The sequence below is a fragment of the Chrysoperla carnea genome, chromosome 4 (genome assembly GCF_905475395.1).
Source record: "Chrysoperla carnea chromosome 4, inChrCarn1.1, whole genome shotgun sequence".
Lineage (NCBI taxonomy): Eukaryota > Metazoa > Arthropoda > Insecta > Neuroptera > Chrysopidae > Chrysoperla > Chrysoperla carnea.
The window spans coordinates 48,716,121-48,736,935 of NC_058340.1; the positions used below are offsets into that span (position 1 = coordinate 48,716,121).

General features: G+C 28.4%; 1 protein-coding gene across 1 annotated transcript in view; it reads left to right on the forward strand.

The window, feature by feature from the left end:
- Window positions 1-19,508, forward strand: part of LOC123297326 (tyrosine-protein phosphatase non-receptor type 9) — a 45,228-nt gene extending 25,720 nt beyond the window's left edge. Inside the window, exons 4-8 of the mRNA XM_044878937.1 lie at window positions 14,853-15,186; window positions 16,149-16,574; window positions 17,989-18,218; window positions 18,277-18,484; window positions 19,165-19,508. Of these exons, the coding sequence (XP_044734872.1) occupies window positions 14,853-15,186; window positions 16,149-16,574; window positions 17,989-18,218; window positions 18,277-18,484; window positions 19,165-19,394 (1,428 nt within the window). The 3' untranslated portion in view covers window positions 19,395-19,508. The remainder of the gene's footprint in view (window positions 1-14,852; window positions 15,187-16,148; window positions 16,575-17,988; window positions 18,219-18,276; window positions 18,485-19,164) is intronic.
- Window positions 19,509-20,815: the final 1,307 nt, after the last annotated feature.

A 20,815-nucleotide genomic window follows, 5' to 3' on the forward strand; every position in this document is an offset into this window, starting at 1 on the left:
CTGAGGAAGTGAGAATACTCTTATTACTTTGTTTTTAAGAGTGGCTATCTTTCATTACTTATATGACGTAAAAAAAGAAACGATTGCGTAATCAACACGTCTATCTATACATGATATTTCAACAATTAACTCGGTCAATTATTTGTTTTCACTTGTTAATATAATAATTTAGCTTTCTTCATCAAAACTCCTCAAGAGATTCTGATACCATACATATTTGTCTTTACAATTTCTATCATTTTGAAATTCAAAGAGCTCTTCCTGGACTTTTTTTGCAACATTAGTGCTAAGAAGGTTATAAGTAGGTTTTTGAACAATTTTAGATTCGGTTTGGCTATACTTCTTTTCTTGTATTGTTCGCTTTGGGCATATTTATTGCAAAATTAAATATATTTTTAAATCATTAAAAAATAATACAAACTCTTGCAACGAACTATTTCTGAAATACTGGTTTTTAAGATATGTATAATATCGCAAAATTGACAACCGGTATACAAAATAGATAGCATCATGGTTGGATAGCACAATTTCCTATCCCTGTGTTATTCAACTATAACTAATTTAATATTCATTTACATCATCAGTCTATTTTCCACCTTACCTTCGTATAAAATTATATATTACTAACGAAAATTGTTTGTAAAAATTTTTTATATGTTCTCGGTAAAATAAAAAAAGTTTTATTTAGAAAATTAAATGAATTTTAATTAAAAAGTATGTGGTATGGTAGAAAAGCAAATATTTATGCGATGTATCTCATTTGTATTTCTAAAAAATGTCGAATTATTATGCCACTAACATTTATCGTTAGAATAAAAATTCATAACTTTGAATCGTCATTTTAAATCCAATTTCAACTCCGAATTGTGTTTAAAATATATGGAAAAACCATGATTAATGATTAAAACTTTCTATTCAAGGTTAAAGAAAAATATTCGTTTTTTCTCCTCTGTACAGGAGGGTGTACCATAAGTTAAGAAGTTTCTCTAGAAAATTGATTCGTTAGGCCAACAGAAGTCGAAAATAAAGAATGAAAAAATTTTATTTCAACCTCCTTTAAAGAGCTACAGTCAAATAATGCAAAATTAGTTTTGAATTAGTTTGAAATAAATAGCAAACTTTTTATCTTAGAACTTAAAACCCAAGAATCTCTGTAAAAACAAAACTAAGAGATAAAATGGGTAAGAGTAGTATAAATTGTGGTAAAATTTATGTCTTACAACTTTATAAAAAATTCAATTTTTTCAATATTAATCGAGAAATTTAGAATCATAATGCAAAAATGAGTTTGTTTGTTTGAAACTTCATCAGAATAACACTTAAGCTATAATTTATAAAGATAGCAGTTACTCATCCGACTCGCTAGACGATTTTGAAAACTTCTTAATGAATTTTAATGGAAACTTTACAAAATAGCTCACTTCAGAATAAAGCATATACTTTTGATAATTGGGAGTTGCAACTTCGAAACTAGCTAGAATAATTTGTACAAATTAAAACAGGAAGTGGGCCCGTTATCAGTAGTTCCAAATTGCTCTGCAAAGCGGGCGGGTATCATGTTAATATATGAAATGTAATTCATTTGATGTGTCTTTTTGTTTTGAAACTTACATTTTGACATAAAGAAACTCTCAAATTTGTTTTTTTAAGGGAGTAAAAAGTTATTAATTATAATAAATATTATTAATTAATATTGACCATTACTCTCATTGTAACCATTTCATAAGTTTTCTATCTTAATTATTAATCTTTACAACACGTGATATTTAAGTGTAATAAAAACGCTTCTGTAAGTAGATAGTTACACTTTTGTAACGTTTTGAAGCACCACTTTATTCACGAATTTCTAATCAGATAAAAAGTTTTTTTTTTTTAAATAATATATTGTTAAAATTTCGTAATATCAAAAGAAGGAGAGATAAGGACCTTCAAAAGAACTTATTTAAAATGCAATTACTGATTATTAGACTTTATTGTTTTAATTATATATAATTTCTTTATTGTTGTACATTGTTTTTTCTTAATGGAGATCATGCAATCTGAGAGGACTAAATGAATAGAATGACATTCTGTGCTTTTAAATTAGCAATTATTAGCAAAATATAATAAATAAATTACGTTTAAGTCCTTGAGTTTAGGTGTCATTCACACATTTTTGGTAATTATTTTCTTAGACAGATAAATAAACACAGAACAAAAGTGTCTTAATATGTTGATCTGATTACTGGACCCTGGCTTAAAGAGGCTACTTTCCAACTAAAATTTTTAAGGTAGTACGAGCACCAAGGCAATTTAAGATTTGTGGTTGAAATTATTTGTACCTTATTTTCAACTTTGGTGATGAATTTTGTTATATCTGCCTTGGTTTTCGAAGTATCGCAAGCTAAATACTTAAACAAAGCTTAAATGTCAGCAGCTCTGCGGGTGGAATACACTTAGCTCATAAATCCAATTGCGATATCTGAAAAAAGGACTCTACTCTTTGAACTTTAGAAAATATGACTTGAAAAGCAAATAATACAAACTTTTTAATGAACTGTGATCCTGATCCCTTAATTTTTAGTGGAGATACCGCAGTTTTAAATTCCGAAAAATTTAGAAAATAGTATAGCATAGTATAAATAGTTAAAAATAGGGATGAATTGCATAACTAATGCTCGATTCAATCTATTACATAATATTTTATACGACCTTATTGTGTATCCAGTACAATTTTAGAAATAATACATTTGATTATACTCTGAGATCTGAACATTTGCCAAACAGGAATACTTTCGGGTCAAGTCAATCTAATAGTGCACGCGCATTAAGTAAAATAAGTAATCTGCATAAAATATTGCATTTTATTATTTCCTCATTCGTTATAATATGTACCTTATTAGAATGGTCCGATCAATCTTTAAATTAAAATAAGGTTGATGATTAAATAGTTTTTTGAAGAATATTTTTATTTGTTACGAAAATTTAATGAAACAACTACGATAACATTATTAAATGATTTATTTTTCATATATAAATTATTCTTCGAAATTATCTAAATTGCTCATTTAGGTACAATTTATTCATTCGGCAAAAATAATATTAATAAATCAACAAAATTTGTACTTTTATATTAAAGATTCGAACGGAAAAAGAAATTGTTAATTAAAGACCACTTCTACAAAATCTTGTGTGGCTAAATAATATTCTAAGTCTAACAACCTTTTTCTTCTATAAAAAAGTGATCTAAAATTAATAGGTATCGGCTTTTCCTTAAATACTAGTAGCATTTTCTATTTTACAAAGAAACTTACCAGATGATAAAAGCGATGACTAATTTTCAATTGTTTACATGTAAATGGTATAGTAAATGACCAATTATAATTTTTGAAAAATAAGAAGTAATTAAACTTGTTGTATAAGAAATTGTGAAAATAAGAGCGAAATTGCATAGATAAATAATATTTTCTAAATGTAAATTTACATAGTTGCTTATTTAAATTTGTTGTAAACCATAGACATAAATGCCCATTCACACAATTATCTTAATAAAGGAATGTGTTGTTACTATAGTAACTCCCTGAAATAAAACTCATGCATGGAGGAATGCATGCATTGTATGGAAATATAGCCTACTATTGGCAAGTTTACTCTTTGCTCGAGAAAAAGCGCTATTTAGCATTTCCTTTTATACTTTTTTAGACGATCTGTTAACTGACATGACACAATAAACTACTTTTTCTTCTGAAATAATTATAAAACAGAAATCTACCTAAAAAAATTAAGTACATTTCCGGCACTGAATTTTGGATTGATTTGACATTCGGTCAAATCGTTACGACAAATTTTTTGGTTTCGATATCGCACGTACAAAAAATGATATCGACTCGTTGGGGAGTCGATCGAAGCGTATTAACGGCAATATGATCCGAAATTTTCTGGTTGATATCGCGCGAACACAAAATGATATCGACTTCATTGAGTTGTCGATGGAAGCGTATTAACGACAGTGTGATCCGAAAAGAATTTCATAACATTCGGTCGAGTTTCTATTTTTATATTTTTTTAACTATTTATTATGCTGGGAAGTTGTTCCTGTGAACTCAAGGGTCGCACAAGATCCCTACCCATGGCTTGTTTTAATAATTCTATCCTGTATTAAAAATACAGGAAATTCTGTACCGGTGAGTTTCGACAGCAGAATTTTAAAAAGTAATATTCATCTTTTATGTACAGAATTTTTAAATAAATTTACCAAAAAGAATCTTTTTTGACAACAGTATCAATTTAACTCAATTTAACCATTAACTAATAGACGATTGTTAATTTCACGTATAGTTAACGAACTTTTTCTTTTTTTATATTATAAATTTGTGCCTAATTTATTTTTCTATGAATGAGTAAAAAACACAATTTTGTGAAACAATAAACTGAATGCCTATTGTCTAAAATAAATAAACATACATTAAATGTAAATTAAATGTTTACTTTTTACCTTGACAAATAATATATTTATGGATTTTTAGTAAAAATTTATCACATCCTTGACTGAGATGGCCTGGCCTGGTCTACTATATCTTTATTCTAAATATGTGTATTCTTCAAATTATTTTTAATGATACAACTCATTAAAAAATGATTAACAAGGTCATCATATTTTCCAAGTATTCAAACTATAGATATCTATTTTTAAAATTATAGAAAATTTCTAAGATTTATATAATAATCTGACATTCGTCACGAGACAATAATATGTTTTGTACAGGCAAGGCTCGGTCATTTATGTTCATAATTTTCTTGTATGTGGAAACTTGAAAAATTTATAAAATCTGTGAATATAACAACTAACATAATTTATTGTTTAAAGTTTAAACATCCTCCTTATACTGAATTGGTTTAATTCAATTCGATTCGACAATTCGGATTTTGGAAAAAGTAGACCAAAATTAATAGACGAAAAAAATTTCTGTAATAGTGTCCCATTTTTGAACCCTAAAAACTTCCTAGCCCAATCAACTCTTCTATAGTCGACAAACTCAACCCAACCAACTCGTAATTACAACAATTCTCTGAGTCTATTTTATCCGATTACCGACAATACAATAATTTAATAAGTTTGTCCGATTATTCTGGTATTATTAGTATCTTCAGGTTTTACGATTTACTAATATCTGTCAATAAAATATTTATAATAATTGAAAATTAGCACTCCACGCTATTTTACGATAAAATGATTTTTTTCTCTAAATCACTCTTTTTTTTAACTTATAGAAATTATTTTATACTTTTTAGTTCAGCTCGTTTTTTTTTAGTTTTTTTAATAAACAAAAAATGCTGTTTGCATTATATTTACGTTAAATTGCATTTTAAAGAAAAATAAGAGGCTTTAAGTGCTATTTCGGAATTTCTTTTAAAAAAAATTTGTGCCCCGAGAACGTTTTCAAAATTCATGAAAAATTGATCCAGGATTTCTTCATCTTTTGTCTAAGGTATCAAAAATTGCAAAAGTATCTTTTACCACTAAAACAAAATGTAAATCAAGGGAAATTGAAAACTTGAATCGCTACAATTTTGTAGAAATATTTGACATTTTTCTAATGTGCATTATTGATTTTGTTAAATGTAAATCGATCTTTAATTTGAGGTCGGTTCAGTTCTCGTTTGGCACTAAGGGAAAAAATATCTGCAAGAGATCATTTTTCTCATTCTTTCGTTACTTGACATAAATCGATAAAGGATAGCAAAACTTAGCTTCCATTCCAAAAACAGAGAAGAAATTAGAAGCTTTCGATAATTCCGAACAGATTATTTTTCTCAGAAATATAACTGTTCGAAATTTCATAAAAAAAGATAAAATATCTGTTTCACAAACTTTTTTGATTACCAAAGTTTTAAGCAACCGTTTAAAGTTGATAATAGACAATCGATTATTTGATGACAGAGCAATATCCGGGATAGGATGTGTAATTAGCACAATTTTTAAAAACTTTCTTCACCGAAAATTTTTTACAAACGATTTTAATCAATGATAATCAGCGTAGTTAATTGGAATAATAAAATTTTAGAATGTTAATCATTAATATGTGTATCATCAAGTGACATCTAAAGAACATATTTAGCATTGTTTTGACAAAATGTTATTGTTACATCTAGAAATATATAGGGTGTATCATTTAATAATTTTGTAAAAAAATTTAAGGAAAGATTTCTTGCACAAAAATCAGAGAAAAAAAGATACCCATGGCCGAAGATTTTTTATTTCTGAGATACACATGGTAAAATTTTGCAAAAAAAAAGGTGAATAATTAACAAAAATTTTTTTTGTTTTTATGTGACGATGATAAAATTTTTAATCAATTTTTTGTAATCCTTTTTATCTTGGAATCTCACATAAAGCTAAGTTATTGCTTTTTCTTTATTTCTCTGGTTTTACTTAAAATACAGAAGAAAAATTGACTCAGGTATAATAAAAAAAGCGCATTGAAAAATTCTCTAGAGCTAGACGGTTCATTAATTATTTTCAACAATAAGTTTAGTAAAAGTCTTGTTATGTAAGTCTTGCTTCTTGGTTGCTTGGTTTTGTCAAAATGATTGGTATTGGTATTGGTCTTGAAAAATTTGCAAGAGCAAGGCCCAGGCCGCAAGACCGAGACTAATTTTGCCCATCACTACTGTTTAAAAAGTGTTTTTGTAAAAGTTTATCAACATACATCTCGAAAACGAGAAGGCTTTGCCCCATACGTTTATATGAACTTTTTTCCTTTTTTACAAAAAATATCGTCTTAAATTTTTGTATAGTATTAATGGTACACCCTATATAGTGTTTTTTCATGAAAGGGCAGTTATGCAATGGAATAATTTCTAAAAATAATTTCGTTTATATTCAATTATATATTTGCAAGCACAGCTGGTTGAATGAAAATAAAAAATAAGCAAATGCTAATCAAGTCCAACACCTGGTGTGATTTATGCCATTAACTAGACGATTGACTTTGACATCTATAAATGATTTATTTCGTGTTTTAAAATATGAAAATTGTTGAGTTTTCCTAGGAAGTAGGGGGAACAATATTAAATGAATGTACATTTCTATGTACATTTAGTCTCATAAACTTATCCACCCAGTTTTTAAAATCGCAGGTAATCAGTTTGTACTCGAGTAATTTCTATATTGCTCCGGTTTAGTGATTCAAAGATACGGTTTCCCTTAAGCTTCACAGTGTATCTCCGTGAATATGACCTATTTTACCTTTTCCAGAAATCCCCACGCTTTTATATTTTATAATTTATCAGATCCTACCGCAGTTAAAAACTGAACTGATCAAAAAAGCTAGCTATATCAGAATTTCCTAGATTAAAGCAGTTTGTATCTCAAGGAGCACACCAGACCCACCCCACAGCTAGTTAATAGATTAAGACTAGCCAAACTCGGTCAATATTATTGAATCGATATCGATATTGAACAATATATTGATCATTTGAGGAGTATATTGAAAAATTAATATTGATGGAAAATATTGTCATATATCAATATAAATCACGATTTTTATTGATCAATATAATCACGATTTTATTAATCAGAATTGACTCGTGTGAGACTACCCAAAGTTACCATATTTTAGGTCAATAATATTGGTTCGATCATATTGATTGTCTGAGGGTAATTTTAATTGAAGATCTGTCAATATATTGGTTTGCGGCGTGGTTATCCAATACTGCATCCCTTTTTTAAACTGTCGCCTCTGTTCAAATAATGATTTTATTTGATGACCAATATTATTGACTTGAATTAGAGTACTCAATTTTTACTATATATTGAGTCAATAATATTGACAGGCTAGTCTAAGATACAATTTTCCAATATTTACAATATATTCGAATTAAAAAAAAAAACAAAAAAAAAACTTATTTACTCTCATTTGTTTTGTTGCTATTAATTTTTCGTGGTAAATTATTTATAAATAACGTAATTTTTAAGCATTCATTGAAAATTAGTTGAAAAACTAGCCCGCTATAAACAAATATTTGTGCTAGTTTCTTGATAATCATATAATATCTACAATTTTATGCAAATAGTTTTCTGATTTATTTAAATTTTTGGAATTTTAAAATTAGAAATCTAGGAAATGTTCAAATTTATTTTATAAAATAATATGTATGTGAATTTTCTCGTTTCAAGAACTAAATAACTGCAATTTAATACAGTGATGTGAAAAATTTCGGCAACCCTGAAATTTCTTTAAAACGGTTCAAGATAAAAGGGTGAAATTTGTGTGAGTTCAAGAGGACAATAATTAATTATTTTCGGAGACTAACCAATATTTATCTATTATATTTATCAAATTTTTTCAAAATCCGTTATATTTGTCTTGAAAAATTCTTTAAAATATGGCATCACTCGACCCTCGGATTCATTTACAAAAATATACTATCTCCTCCCTGTTCCCTTCACTAAGGGGGTTGCGTGAATCCTCTTGGACTCTTTCAATACTTTATCTTGAACTGTTTGGAAGTTAATTGATTGTTTCCGAACATTTTCCTATCAACTCAAATTAGAAAAAACAGTTTTTGAGTTATAAATGATTTTTGAGTAATGTTAGCTATCCAAAATTTTCGATATCACTCGTTAGGGGGAAGTAAGACTGAGAGATGCATACTTAGATGGTTCTTCAATCCTAAATCCAAAAATTCAGCTCTCCATGACTAAGAGTTTCTGTCTTAAAAATAGGCTTATTTATTTTTATATTTAGGGAATCGTAAAAAGATATCAGGTATACATCATGAATAAAGATAAACAGTGATAATATTTATATCCCCGTTCTTTTCGCAAATTGCGATGTTTTCGAAAACTGGCTTTATGATCGACTACAATTGTTGTCCCGAATATAAATAATGACCCATAATTATTCATCAAAATCATTTGAATCGATTTGGTAACTTCGATTTTTTTATTTGTCCACCAAAATGATTTGCACTATCAGAACAAAATTTTTCTTATCGATATAACCAATATTATTTGACATATCTATATATATATATATATATATATATAGGAGACTTTCTATAGATCTATATAGATAGTCACTCATCACGATATCTCTGGAACTATAAGACCTAGAGACTTGAAATTTGGCGGGAATATTCCTTTTGCCAAGTAGAGGTCAGCTAAGAACGGATTTTACGAAATTCCACCCACAAGATAGGTTGCGGGGGTGTTCACGAATAAAAAATTCATATTTTTAAATTATGGCTTTTAATAGTTCAAAACTTGGTCAGAATGTTTTAAATTACATTTAGAAATTTTTTTAACCTTCGGAGGGTAGAAAGGTGTAGCGAGAAAGTGGGAAGGAAATATCGAATATTTACAAATATACCTAAGTGGGGTATCAAATAAAAGAGCATGACGTGTACATTACAAAACTGTTATCCAACGCAGGGAAATGTGGAGGGAGGGGTGCAAGTGGGGATGTTGCCCAGCAAAGCGGGCGGGAAACAGCTAGTTATATATATAAAATTCACTAATCTAAAAAAAAAAAACTTTTTAATTTATTTAACAATTAATCATTAATTGATTACACTAGAAATAATGAAAAAAATTCTATTGTTTATCGCATATGAATAAATTACATATGAATTGAATTATAAAATTATGTAAAAATTTATTGAATACAACCTGATATGTTTTTATAATGAGTTATGTATGGCTTGAAATCAACATTACTATTTGATTATTTATAGTGCGACAGCTGTAGTGGTAAAAGTAATGCAAATAGACCAAATTAGTCAAAGAACCTCGCACGTTTTATAGGAAAATAACTTTCGGTTGCGAAGTTGCGAAGACCGTTCTTTACACCGTCCTAATCAGTAGTTCTCATATCCACAAAAAATTTCTAAGGCTACTTTCCGACTTACAGAAGATCGAAAGTATATCAATTTGTAATATAAATGTAATGTAAACAGTGTTAGTAATTTTAATTGACCGTGGATAAAGATACCAATTCGTATCTTTATATTCATTTCTTAAGGATACGCTATGACGTATAATTATCAAATATAACGTATCTTTAAGAAATAATTTTATAGATATGCATTCGTATCTAAAGAAAAGAAAAATTAAACTTTTTCTGTTAAAATTAAGGTTAGGTTCGGTTCTATTAGCTGACCATGAGGTACACACTTAGGCCATAAGGCTCATTGTTTTACCACCTTTCCGTTGATCATGGACGGATTATCAGCTCCTCAACTGTTTTATGAGCCTGAGTACACTTTCTTCATGCATATACCATGCACTACATCAGTCCATCACAACTATTAATTAAATCAATTTTTGTTGTGGCGGCGGGAATCGAACCTACTACCCTAGTCTTACCGTGTTAACCTGTTAATATCAGAGCTTCTCACGGCAGACATATTGTGTCCTTAAAAATTACGATACGCCTGTACTATACATTCATTAAATTATCAACTATTAATTTGTTAAATGTAGGCAGATAAGAAACAAATTAAATTACTTTTTTAAAGGTCTACAGTAATAAATTGTGTCAATTGGCAATTACTTAAACAGGTGGACGACGCAAACGACCATTCATATTGAATATTTTATGAATTCATTGTATTTCCTCATATTTATGGGTCTGCCAATCAATTTAATCAAATTATTCATCAATATATATAATCAATGACGGATTAAATTTGAAAATGAAACTACAACAATTTAAATTTTTTAATGTCTTTTAAATAATTGGATGAATTTGAATAATAATTAGAAAATGTTTTTATGAATTTTATAAAACGATTTTTACCAATGTTTCAATAATTCTTTAAGCTTTACTCTTCCCTTTCTTCTTAGAGCAGTGTGAAAGTACGTTTTGCAAACGAAATAAAGTTGTGCTAAAGTTGGCGTAATACGTGAAAAACTGCAAAATTTGAAAGTACATATCTTAAATTAGAATAAACTTAATTTTTCGTAAATATCATTGTTTTCTGGTGAGGGAGCAAGCCAAGGCAAAACTTTGGCGCTCATTTCCTCCAGGAATATAAAAGACAAAGAGATGAAAATTTGTATGTAACTGCAACTAGTAAGACTTGTAAAAAATTTTTGAAAAAAAAAAAAAAGTTTTTAGAAAATACTTCGAAAAATTTTCAAAATTTTCGAAAACTAGCACCAATGGCCGTCAAAAGGCGATGTGAAGCTGCTTTTTGGTATGTTATTTGGACCCTTTAGGAAATCATGAAACCACGTTTTGGAAGCAAAAAAAGATGCGCTACCTGCGTAATAGGTGTAAAACTCCAAATTTAGCAGTTTTTGCAGTTCAACTTTTTTTTTACTTGATCCAAATAACATACCAAAAAGCAGCTTTACATCGCGCTTTGCGATTTTAATGTAGAATTTGATTGCGATCCAAAAAAAAGAAGTTATGTCGAAATTACAGACTCTACTGCGACCGGAGATACTGGAGTTAAGCAACGTCACTTAATCATAATTTGCAATGCCAAACCCATCTCTTAATTATTAATTTAATTTACAAAATATAAAAATGGTAATTAATAAATTTACTGAAATAAATTGATTTAATATGCATCATTTTAAGTAAGATCTACGGACCGCCGTACCTACATGTGGTGTGATTGAGCACATGTTTCACGGATTCTTTTTTTTAAGAACGCAAATTAACAAAAGTATCAAGCTGATGACTGAAGTGAATCGACCTTGGCATCTTACTATTATGTGTCATACAAATAAACACGATTTGTTATTTAAATCGTATTAAAAACATTTCGAATGACATTTTTGGGGCGAAAATAACTTCTAAGCTATTTATAAAATATATACAGAATGTTTAATGTAATCAAACATTACAAATTTCTAATTTAAAAATAAAGCTCTTGTAGAATAATGTTTTTAGGGGGCTCATTTAGAATTGCGAATATTTATTTATTTATTTATTATTATTTTTATTTTTTTTGTTCACTAGTTTGCATATAATTTTAATTTTTTTAATTCTCTTTTCATCTTATATATTATTTCTACTGAACGGAAGCTAGCAGACAAATTTATTCTCCTCTCAAGAATATACGAGACTCCCTGTACATCATTAAAAATTTGAAAAACCCAAATATAATTGAAAATAATAATTTGTATTTATACTAAAATAATAATAAATTTTAAAAAGGTTCAAGTCTGGACTCTACTCTAACTGAAGCTAGCAGACAATTTTAAAAATTCGTTTAAAGACATTTATAAGCTTTGTACCCTAACAATTTTCATTAAAATGGATTAATTATTTACCATAAAAGATTTACTGAACGTTTAAACTTTCTTTAACGACCAAAACCCTTTTTGTAGGGACTTGGGACTTGTACCACTCAGAGGCCTTGTACCCTAACAATTTTCATTAAAATGGATTAATTATTTACTACATGAAGATTGTTGTTATTAACTTACAGTGAATAAAACAAAACAAACATAAGTGGCGCAAACTGTACAGCAGTGGACTTAACACACAAAAATCAATACCTTTAATCCAATATGTCGCTGGTTCAAATCCAACTCGAATCTAATTTTTTTTTTAAATAAATCTATTAAACCTGCTCATGTGGTTGTGACAATCACATCAGTATTTTGTTATAATATTATAAGTGGTAGAACCAATCAATAAAAGGATTGCTTAAAACTATGTTACATTTCAAAACAAGAATATTTGAAATTTATTAGAAAACCGGAAAACCAAAATTCTTCCCCAATTAAATTACGAGTTTGCTACGATCAAAATAAATAGCTAATACAGCTAGATCAAAATAAATTTTCAATCCGATGTCCTAATTCTTTATAATTTATATTATAGAAGAACCTATGGTTTATTCCAGTGCTTGTTAAATACTTATTATTTATTATTTGATATATTTTCTATATTGGTATCATTTCCTTGACTTAAGTATTTTTTAATTTATTTTTCACAGCACGTACAAACAACTTTAGAAGTTCTATTTTTGTTGATTAAGTAGTAATTCAATTTTCCGTTTTTCAATTAATTTACATTTACATCTTTGTCAATATACAAGTACCTACTGTGTATATAAAAATACATACATATATATACCTATATTTACCATTTTAAAATTTATAATGGTCTAATCCCATTCAACGTATCTGTTCCAGTTGAGAGACGTTCGTGACCTTCCTTTTTTTATTAGATTTTAATTAATTATACTGACGTGTCCTCATATATATGTCAGCTTAGCATATGGAGATAGACGACAATGAATATAAATAAAAACAATTCGATTTTATTTTTACGAACTGAAATTTCATATTGTCACCTAATTCGATTTACTTTATCTATAAAGTGTACCAAAATCTGTGTAGAGAAGAAAAAAGGTTCAGATCGATCCATTCCAATAGGCTGTGCTAAAAATCCCATGGGAATTGAGCCTGGGTGATTTTGTGTAGATCTTGACATCCCAATCAAAAGTCTCAATAAGTATATTATCCAAATGCAAACGTTTCTAAGCTATGTGCGTTAGCAGCATCCTGATCAAAAGCTAAATTTTCACGGCAATCCAAATTTCCCAATCCAAATTAAATAATTGGTAGCTGAGACTATCAATAAACAAGTGAAAACAAACAATTGCTGACTTAATTGTTGAAATACGGTCTGTAGAAAGTGTTAAACTTTTGTTCTCTTACGGGTTTTTAATTTTCGGCGTGAATATTTTTCACTTCAATGTTTAACCTACAATTGACGATTTCGGCGTAAAACAGGAAAATCTTTTCTACCATTTAAGTTATTTTTGAAACTGCATAACCTTTTTAATGTACTACATTTTGGAAAAGTTTCAAAGATTGATTTTAGAGACATTTCCATTAAAATCTTTAAGTATATGCTTGAAATATGGTCAATGAAATTTTTTTTTTTTAATTACAACTTAAGGATGATATAACTCCTAATATTTAGAAAATTTAATTATAAAAACATAATTTTATGAAATGGAATTTGGCATTTGATCAAAGTTTATTATTTTCGCAACATACGTTTTAAACAATCTATAATTAGCATTTTTCTTTTTTTATATTTTAATAATTAGAATTTTATTTTTACTTTAATCGAAAGTAATTTTTAAAACTATAAGTAGACATAATAGCTTAATTATTAGACCCTGCCTCTCACGGTCAATATTATTGAAACAACATTAGTGACGCAATACATGGTAAACATAATATAGATTATTAGTGTCATTAAAACGTAAATATCTCGTAAATAATACAAAAAATGCTTTGAATATTAGCAGATGACTGATTCGAATTTGCTACATTACCCATAAAAATGTAAAACTAGACTTACTATACTATACTATAACAAAATTTGAAAGTTAAATTAAACTTGATTAAAAAACGAAGAAGTTATAAGCATTTAAAGATTGTTACCCCTCTCTTTCTTGCAAAACTGAGTTTTATATGTAATATCTCTATGACAATACTCAACAATGACGTTACTTTTAAAGTATCTTCCTCTTTGATTAATTAGGAGTTTTAAACATACTTATTTTGCGTACGTCTAAAGATTTTCAAAAACCCACTTCACTTTTCTATCCGTGTATTGAAAATTCTTCACCTGAAATGATAAACAAAATTTTGTCATCATCCCCATTGTAATAAATTTTATTTTCTGTAACTCTGCTTATTATATAAATTTTAATTTGACTAAAATTAATCAAGAAATCAACAAATTCCAACTAATAATTAACGAAGCCCTATCTCGTTAACCATAAATTATATCCAAAAACTGCACTGAAAGGATACAGTTTTAGGATACTATTATTAAGGTTATTTATAATTATTGATCATAATATTAAAATTAATGTTTTTGTTTCAGGGTGCATATCCAGCAAAATTAAAAAAAGTATTAATTGTAACAGCACCATTGTGGTTTAAAGCACCATTTAGAATATTACGATTATTTGTTCGTGAAAAATTACGTGAACGAGTGTACACAGTGTCTATCCCACAGTTAACACAACATATACCCAGATCATCATTACCACCTCACCTCGGAGGTGATCTCGCGGTGGACCACTCTGCTTGGTTAAAACAGTGTCATGCTGAAGTGGACGAAGAGTACATATCAGCACCATCTACTGATACCGCTGCATCACAATTGGAAGTTATGCCTTCAGTATTAATGAATCCACAAATACCACAGCATAACGGTAATTTTTATTTTGTTCTTTAACTTCAAACTTAATTTTTATAGAATTGTTATAAATAATTAAACCGAAAAAAATTGTTATAAAAAATTACCAAAAAATTATTCGGTTTCCAAATGTATTGATATCAACACTTATTTCCGAGTTCCGATAATATAAAGGAAACATAATGCCAAAAAAATTTTCTATAACAATGTTTCATTTACTCTTTAATCAAAATATTTTAATGAATTCTTTTGTTTCTAATACAGTAAACCCCGTTTATTTTTTTATTCAATCGGAAACTTTATGGCTATTTATAAAAGTAAATCAAGTACCCTCTCGTTTGATGTATGTTTCATGGCTTTGCGAATTTTAACGTACATCAAATTGGAGGAGGAATTTCTAAATAGCACAACAGTTTTCATAAAAACAGCGTAACACTTGCAGTGCGACAGGAAAACTTTGGAATTGTATTTTAAAAATTCTTAATTATCATGACAACACTTCGAGTCTTATAATATATTAAAGTTCAATTATTTACCCTTAAAATGAGCCCTTGTGAAGCTCAAAACGACCAAAGATACCAAAGTTACATACCTGCAAATATATTATGATATAAAAGTGTCAGCTAGTGACAGAAAAAAATAATTAATTTTTTACAGTCTACCAATGATAGGGGACATATATACACAAGCAACAGAAAAATGTATGTGTTAATATTAATGTATGCGATAATGCATAGTCAAAAATTTGTTTGTAGAACAAAGAGAACAACTTTTACAGTCTGATATTACAAGACTGATACATTTTTCTGTTGTGTGCCTGTATATATATATATATCCCCTATCATTGGCAGACTGTAAAAAATTGATTTTTGTTTTCACTAGCTGACAGTTAATACAATTTTTTTTCTCTCTTTCCCATTCAAAACGCAATTCTTGTCAAGAACGAACTAAATTTTTTTTTTTATGATTTTATTTCAGAAAATTTATCGCCACAAAAGAATAATATAATTGGTCATGATCGAGGTGACATAAATGTAGATATATGGGGTGAAGAGGCTGGTATAAATCCACCAAGTAGTGCATCTAGCGGATTTTCTGATGATGATTCATTACATGGTGATGGTGCTGCCATGACGATAGAACAAATAATAGATTATGTGCGTGAACGTGGACGAATCGGTTTAGTGCAAGACTATGCAGAAATACGTGCGCGTCCACCAGATGGTAGTTTTAATATTGCGCGTTTAAGAAATAATTTACCAAAAAATAGGTATACAGACGTTTTGTGTTTTGATCACAGTCGAGTGCTTTTATCTCAAATTGATGGCGATTCATGTAGTGATTATATTAATGCTAATTTTGTAGACGGATATAAACAAAAAAATGCTTATATATCAACCCAAGGTAAGATCTATTTTTTAATTTTTGTACAATTGATTTCCTTAGAAGAAAAATGTAATTTTTAGTTTTAAAAATTTAGTCCAAAAAACAAAATACATTGACACAAAATTAATAGAATACATCACGCAAAATTTCTCATCATGTTGTGTTACATTTTCTACAACCCCCTACAAATATAACGGCACATTTTCTAGGCCTTTCTCCCAATAAATATTTAAAAATTAAAAACAAACAAAGTATGAGAAAAATTAAAATGAATTTGGCAACGAAACGTTTCCTTGAGTCCCTCTGCACCCATATCACACTTCATCACGCTAAGCAATATCGCTCCCACCTTCTGTTTGTGTGACGTATTTAATGAATAGCCCCCCTAAAAGATTGTTTCACTCCCACAAATAAGAATGTGGGTAAACCTTTCAGGTATCTAAAGGGTACCATGATTATGTAATCCTATTCTCAATTATCAAAAAAAAAGTTTAATCATACAGAGTGTATTACTTATTACCCATAAATCTTATTCGGATTTGTAGACCGTAACCCCGTAATGAAATAAAAATTCTGTAACTCTTTACCTGCCGTTTCAGGATAAATAAATTTAAGTTTGGTAATAAAGAAAATTTTGACTTTAGCTGAAACTCGCTTACCGCGTCAATAGAAGTTATAATGGATATTAGTTTTTCGATTTTTGTGTTTTTTTTTAAAGATTTATCATTGGCAAGGTTAAAAGTAGGGTGAACTTGTAAAAAAATATTTTAGAAGGCTTTCGATATTGGCAAAATGTTGCTTCCATTTTTTATATACTGTGTTATTAATGGTTCTATTTTAATTTATGCGGCAGAAAAAATATCGAAAAATTCCACACTGAAACATTGGAGACCAATATCTACTATCTGTCAAATATTAGAATCTGTAGATAACCCATCATCTTAAGAAGATACCTTTAAAAAATAATTCATTGATATGAAAGATCAGATAATTTTGGTAGATATCTGTCTAGTTTCTCAAGCTGTATTTAAAAAAATAAAGACGTTAGTGCCACCGAAAGTTTGATTATTGGTCTTCCTCCAGTGTGGGTTTCCAGTTATATTCAACTGGAAGTGAAAATGCTTTGTTGTAATTTTGAGCTGTTGTCTTGAACAATTATAAATCTTGTATGCTCCCAAAAAAACCCTTGTAAAATTTTATACATGCGACCATATGCAGAAAGAAAAATTATTATCATTTAAAGTCGTTAGTCCTTTTCAAAGCTGGTAAAAATCACACCTATTTTTTGGCAAATTCCAAAGATTATTGTTATTTGTAATTTTTGTGTTAGGCATTTTTAACACTCGCGTGTCCCCAGAATAACAAAAATATACATTTTAATTAATTTCTTAAATTTGTAAACAAATTAATAAAATTTATTTAAAAATAAAAGGACCATTACCGAAAACTGCTGGAGATTTTTGGAGAATGGTTTGGGAACAACATACACTAGTTGTAGTAATGACAACAAGAGTAACAGAACGTGGTCGTGTAAAATGTCATCAATATTGGGAAACAGATATTGGTGGGCTCATGACTCATGGATTCTTCAATGTCCGTACTACAGCCATTGAAACACTTCCAGATTATACTATTAGTACCATAGAACTCACAAATCTCAAGGTTAGTTTTTTTCAATAATTTTCTAAAACAAAAATTTAATTAATATTATTGATTTTAGACTGATGAAGTACGTACAATATCACATCTACAGTTTACGTCTTGGCCCGATTATGGAGTACCGCGATCAGCATTAGCAATGTTGGATTTCCTAGCCAAAGTACGGCAAGAACAAGCAGCAGCTGTAGCTGCTTTAAGTGATACATGGGCTGGTCATCCTCGCGGTCCACCAATCGTTGTACACTGTAGTGCTGGTATTGGTCGCACAGGTAATTTTTTTTTTTTCATTAAAATTAAAGTTATAAAGCTACTCTACCGTCGTATTCATTAAATATGTAAAACTTAAAATATTACTTTTAGTTACGTTCAAAAAGCGAGGTCAAAGTTAGTAATACAATTTTTTTAAGATTATAATGAGAATCGAAGAAGAATTATAATATTTTTTAAATCAACAAATAACCCCACTCATAACCTCCCAATTTTTAAAAATGTTATTAAATACATCTTCTTTTTGAAATTGTTTTTAATAAGGTTTTAAAAATAAGGTTTTTTATGTCTTTCACGAACTGACGTTAAAAATTGGTGATTTCCATTTGAAATTTTGAATTTGAACTTTATAAGGAAGGTCTACTTAATCTTTTCAAGGACAAGCAATAAAATAAGCCCAGTAGATTTGTTAGTAATTTTTTTTGAAAAATTTTTGTATGAAATTTTACTTCGATGCTCCCATTATTTTTAAAGCCCAAAAGTGGTGTTTGTAATAGTTTTTTTGTCTTTTTCACCTTATTCGTAGTCCCGCTACACCCTCATAGACTTGCTGAAGAATATTTCCTACAAATTTTCAATCAAATTAAAAAATTTAAAGTGACCAGACTTATCGAACTAAAAGGGGTGAACTTAAAAATTAATTTTTTTACAAATTACTAATTGAAAATTTCGTTCATTTTAGGAACTTTTTGTACGTTAGACATATGCATCTCTAGATTGGAAGATATTGGTACAGCGGATGTACGTGGAACAGTAGAAAAAATACGTTCACAGCGAGCATATTCAATACAAATGCCAGATCAATATGTATTTTGCCATCTTGCATTAATTGAATATGCATTATCCAAAGAACTGGTATCTTCTGCGGATTTAACAGGATTTGATAATTCACCTGAAGATGATTCAGATTAATTATTGTTGACTATTATATTTATTTAAATTATTTTTAAACTTAGGTCTATATTTAAAAAAAAATTCAAAAAAAATAAATCATGTATGTTTGAATTATTGTTTCGTGTTAGACTAAAGGCCATATTATATAATAAGTTATATATTTATAAAATCACGTTCGGTTATTCTAAATATTATGTTTGACAAATTATTCATTTATTTCAAATTTAGGAACATATTTTACAAAAAAAATTGTAAATATTTGAGCCGATTTATTTAAAAGTGGATACTTTCGTATATTAAACACAAAATTAAATTCAATTATTCGATAGATTAAACATAAAAAATGGTTCAGTAGCATTACAACTAATTTTTTAAAAAAATGTTTATGATGAAGCTTACAAATTGTACAATAAATTATTACACAAAAAAGGTGAGGTATTTATGTATTTAATTGTGGTATTACATAATCTTTTAATTGTTGTCAATGTGCTTAAGAATTTCCACGATTTTTTTTCGAAAAATCAAATACCATAAGAAGACGCTATTTATGAAAATATCCAAGCACTTAATAATTTAAAATAATAGTCTGGTATTTATAAAAATTTTAAGTCATTAATAAATTTTCTTTTAAAAAATGTCGACAATCATCTGTTCTGTAAAAAGACCTAAGCCAAAATTTTATATTAGAAAATTGACGACTGTTTCATTGAACATCGGGAATAGTTAACCAAATTAACCCTTCAAATTAGTCGTCTTTCGTACCACAATCATTACTCTTGTGACGAGAGAAAATTTCACCCTTACGTGTGAAAATTCATATGAAAGAGAATAGTATATTAAATTTACATACGACTTTACTAAAGTGGTGAGAAAAATTCTTACAACTGTTAATAATTTTTTTTTTAAATTTTATTCACTATCCTGTAAAGCATAAAATTTTGTGAAAATAAAAAAATTTTTAAGTGCAGGTCATTCCATTTGAAATTTAAAAAACAAACGTTTTGAAATAAATGTGAGAGAATCTCTTAACCGTTCTGAAGGGTTAACGACTCAATTCATTCTAATCGTAACTAAATTATAGTCGTTAAACGTATTCAAGTTTAAATTATCGTGTAATTGAAATTATGAACTTAAGATCACAATAATAGACTTAAAATTTTAGTATTATTATACCCTATTTTTATCTTGTATTATAAACTAATAAGTAGCATTAATGTCTTCCCTTTTTATATTAGTTGTTGGTAGCAGTTTTTGATAATCTGATCGGGGTGGTCAAGTGACTTACCGTGTCCTTAAAGTTTATGTTCATGCACCAATATTTTATTAGTGACTACGATCTGCTAATAAATAATTTATTGTTTTTAAAATTTAGTCTCATTTAAGAAGAAACTAATCAAGTCCAATTTGAAGGAGAAATTTTTTCGCAAGACATCCGAATT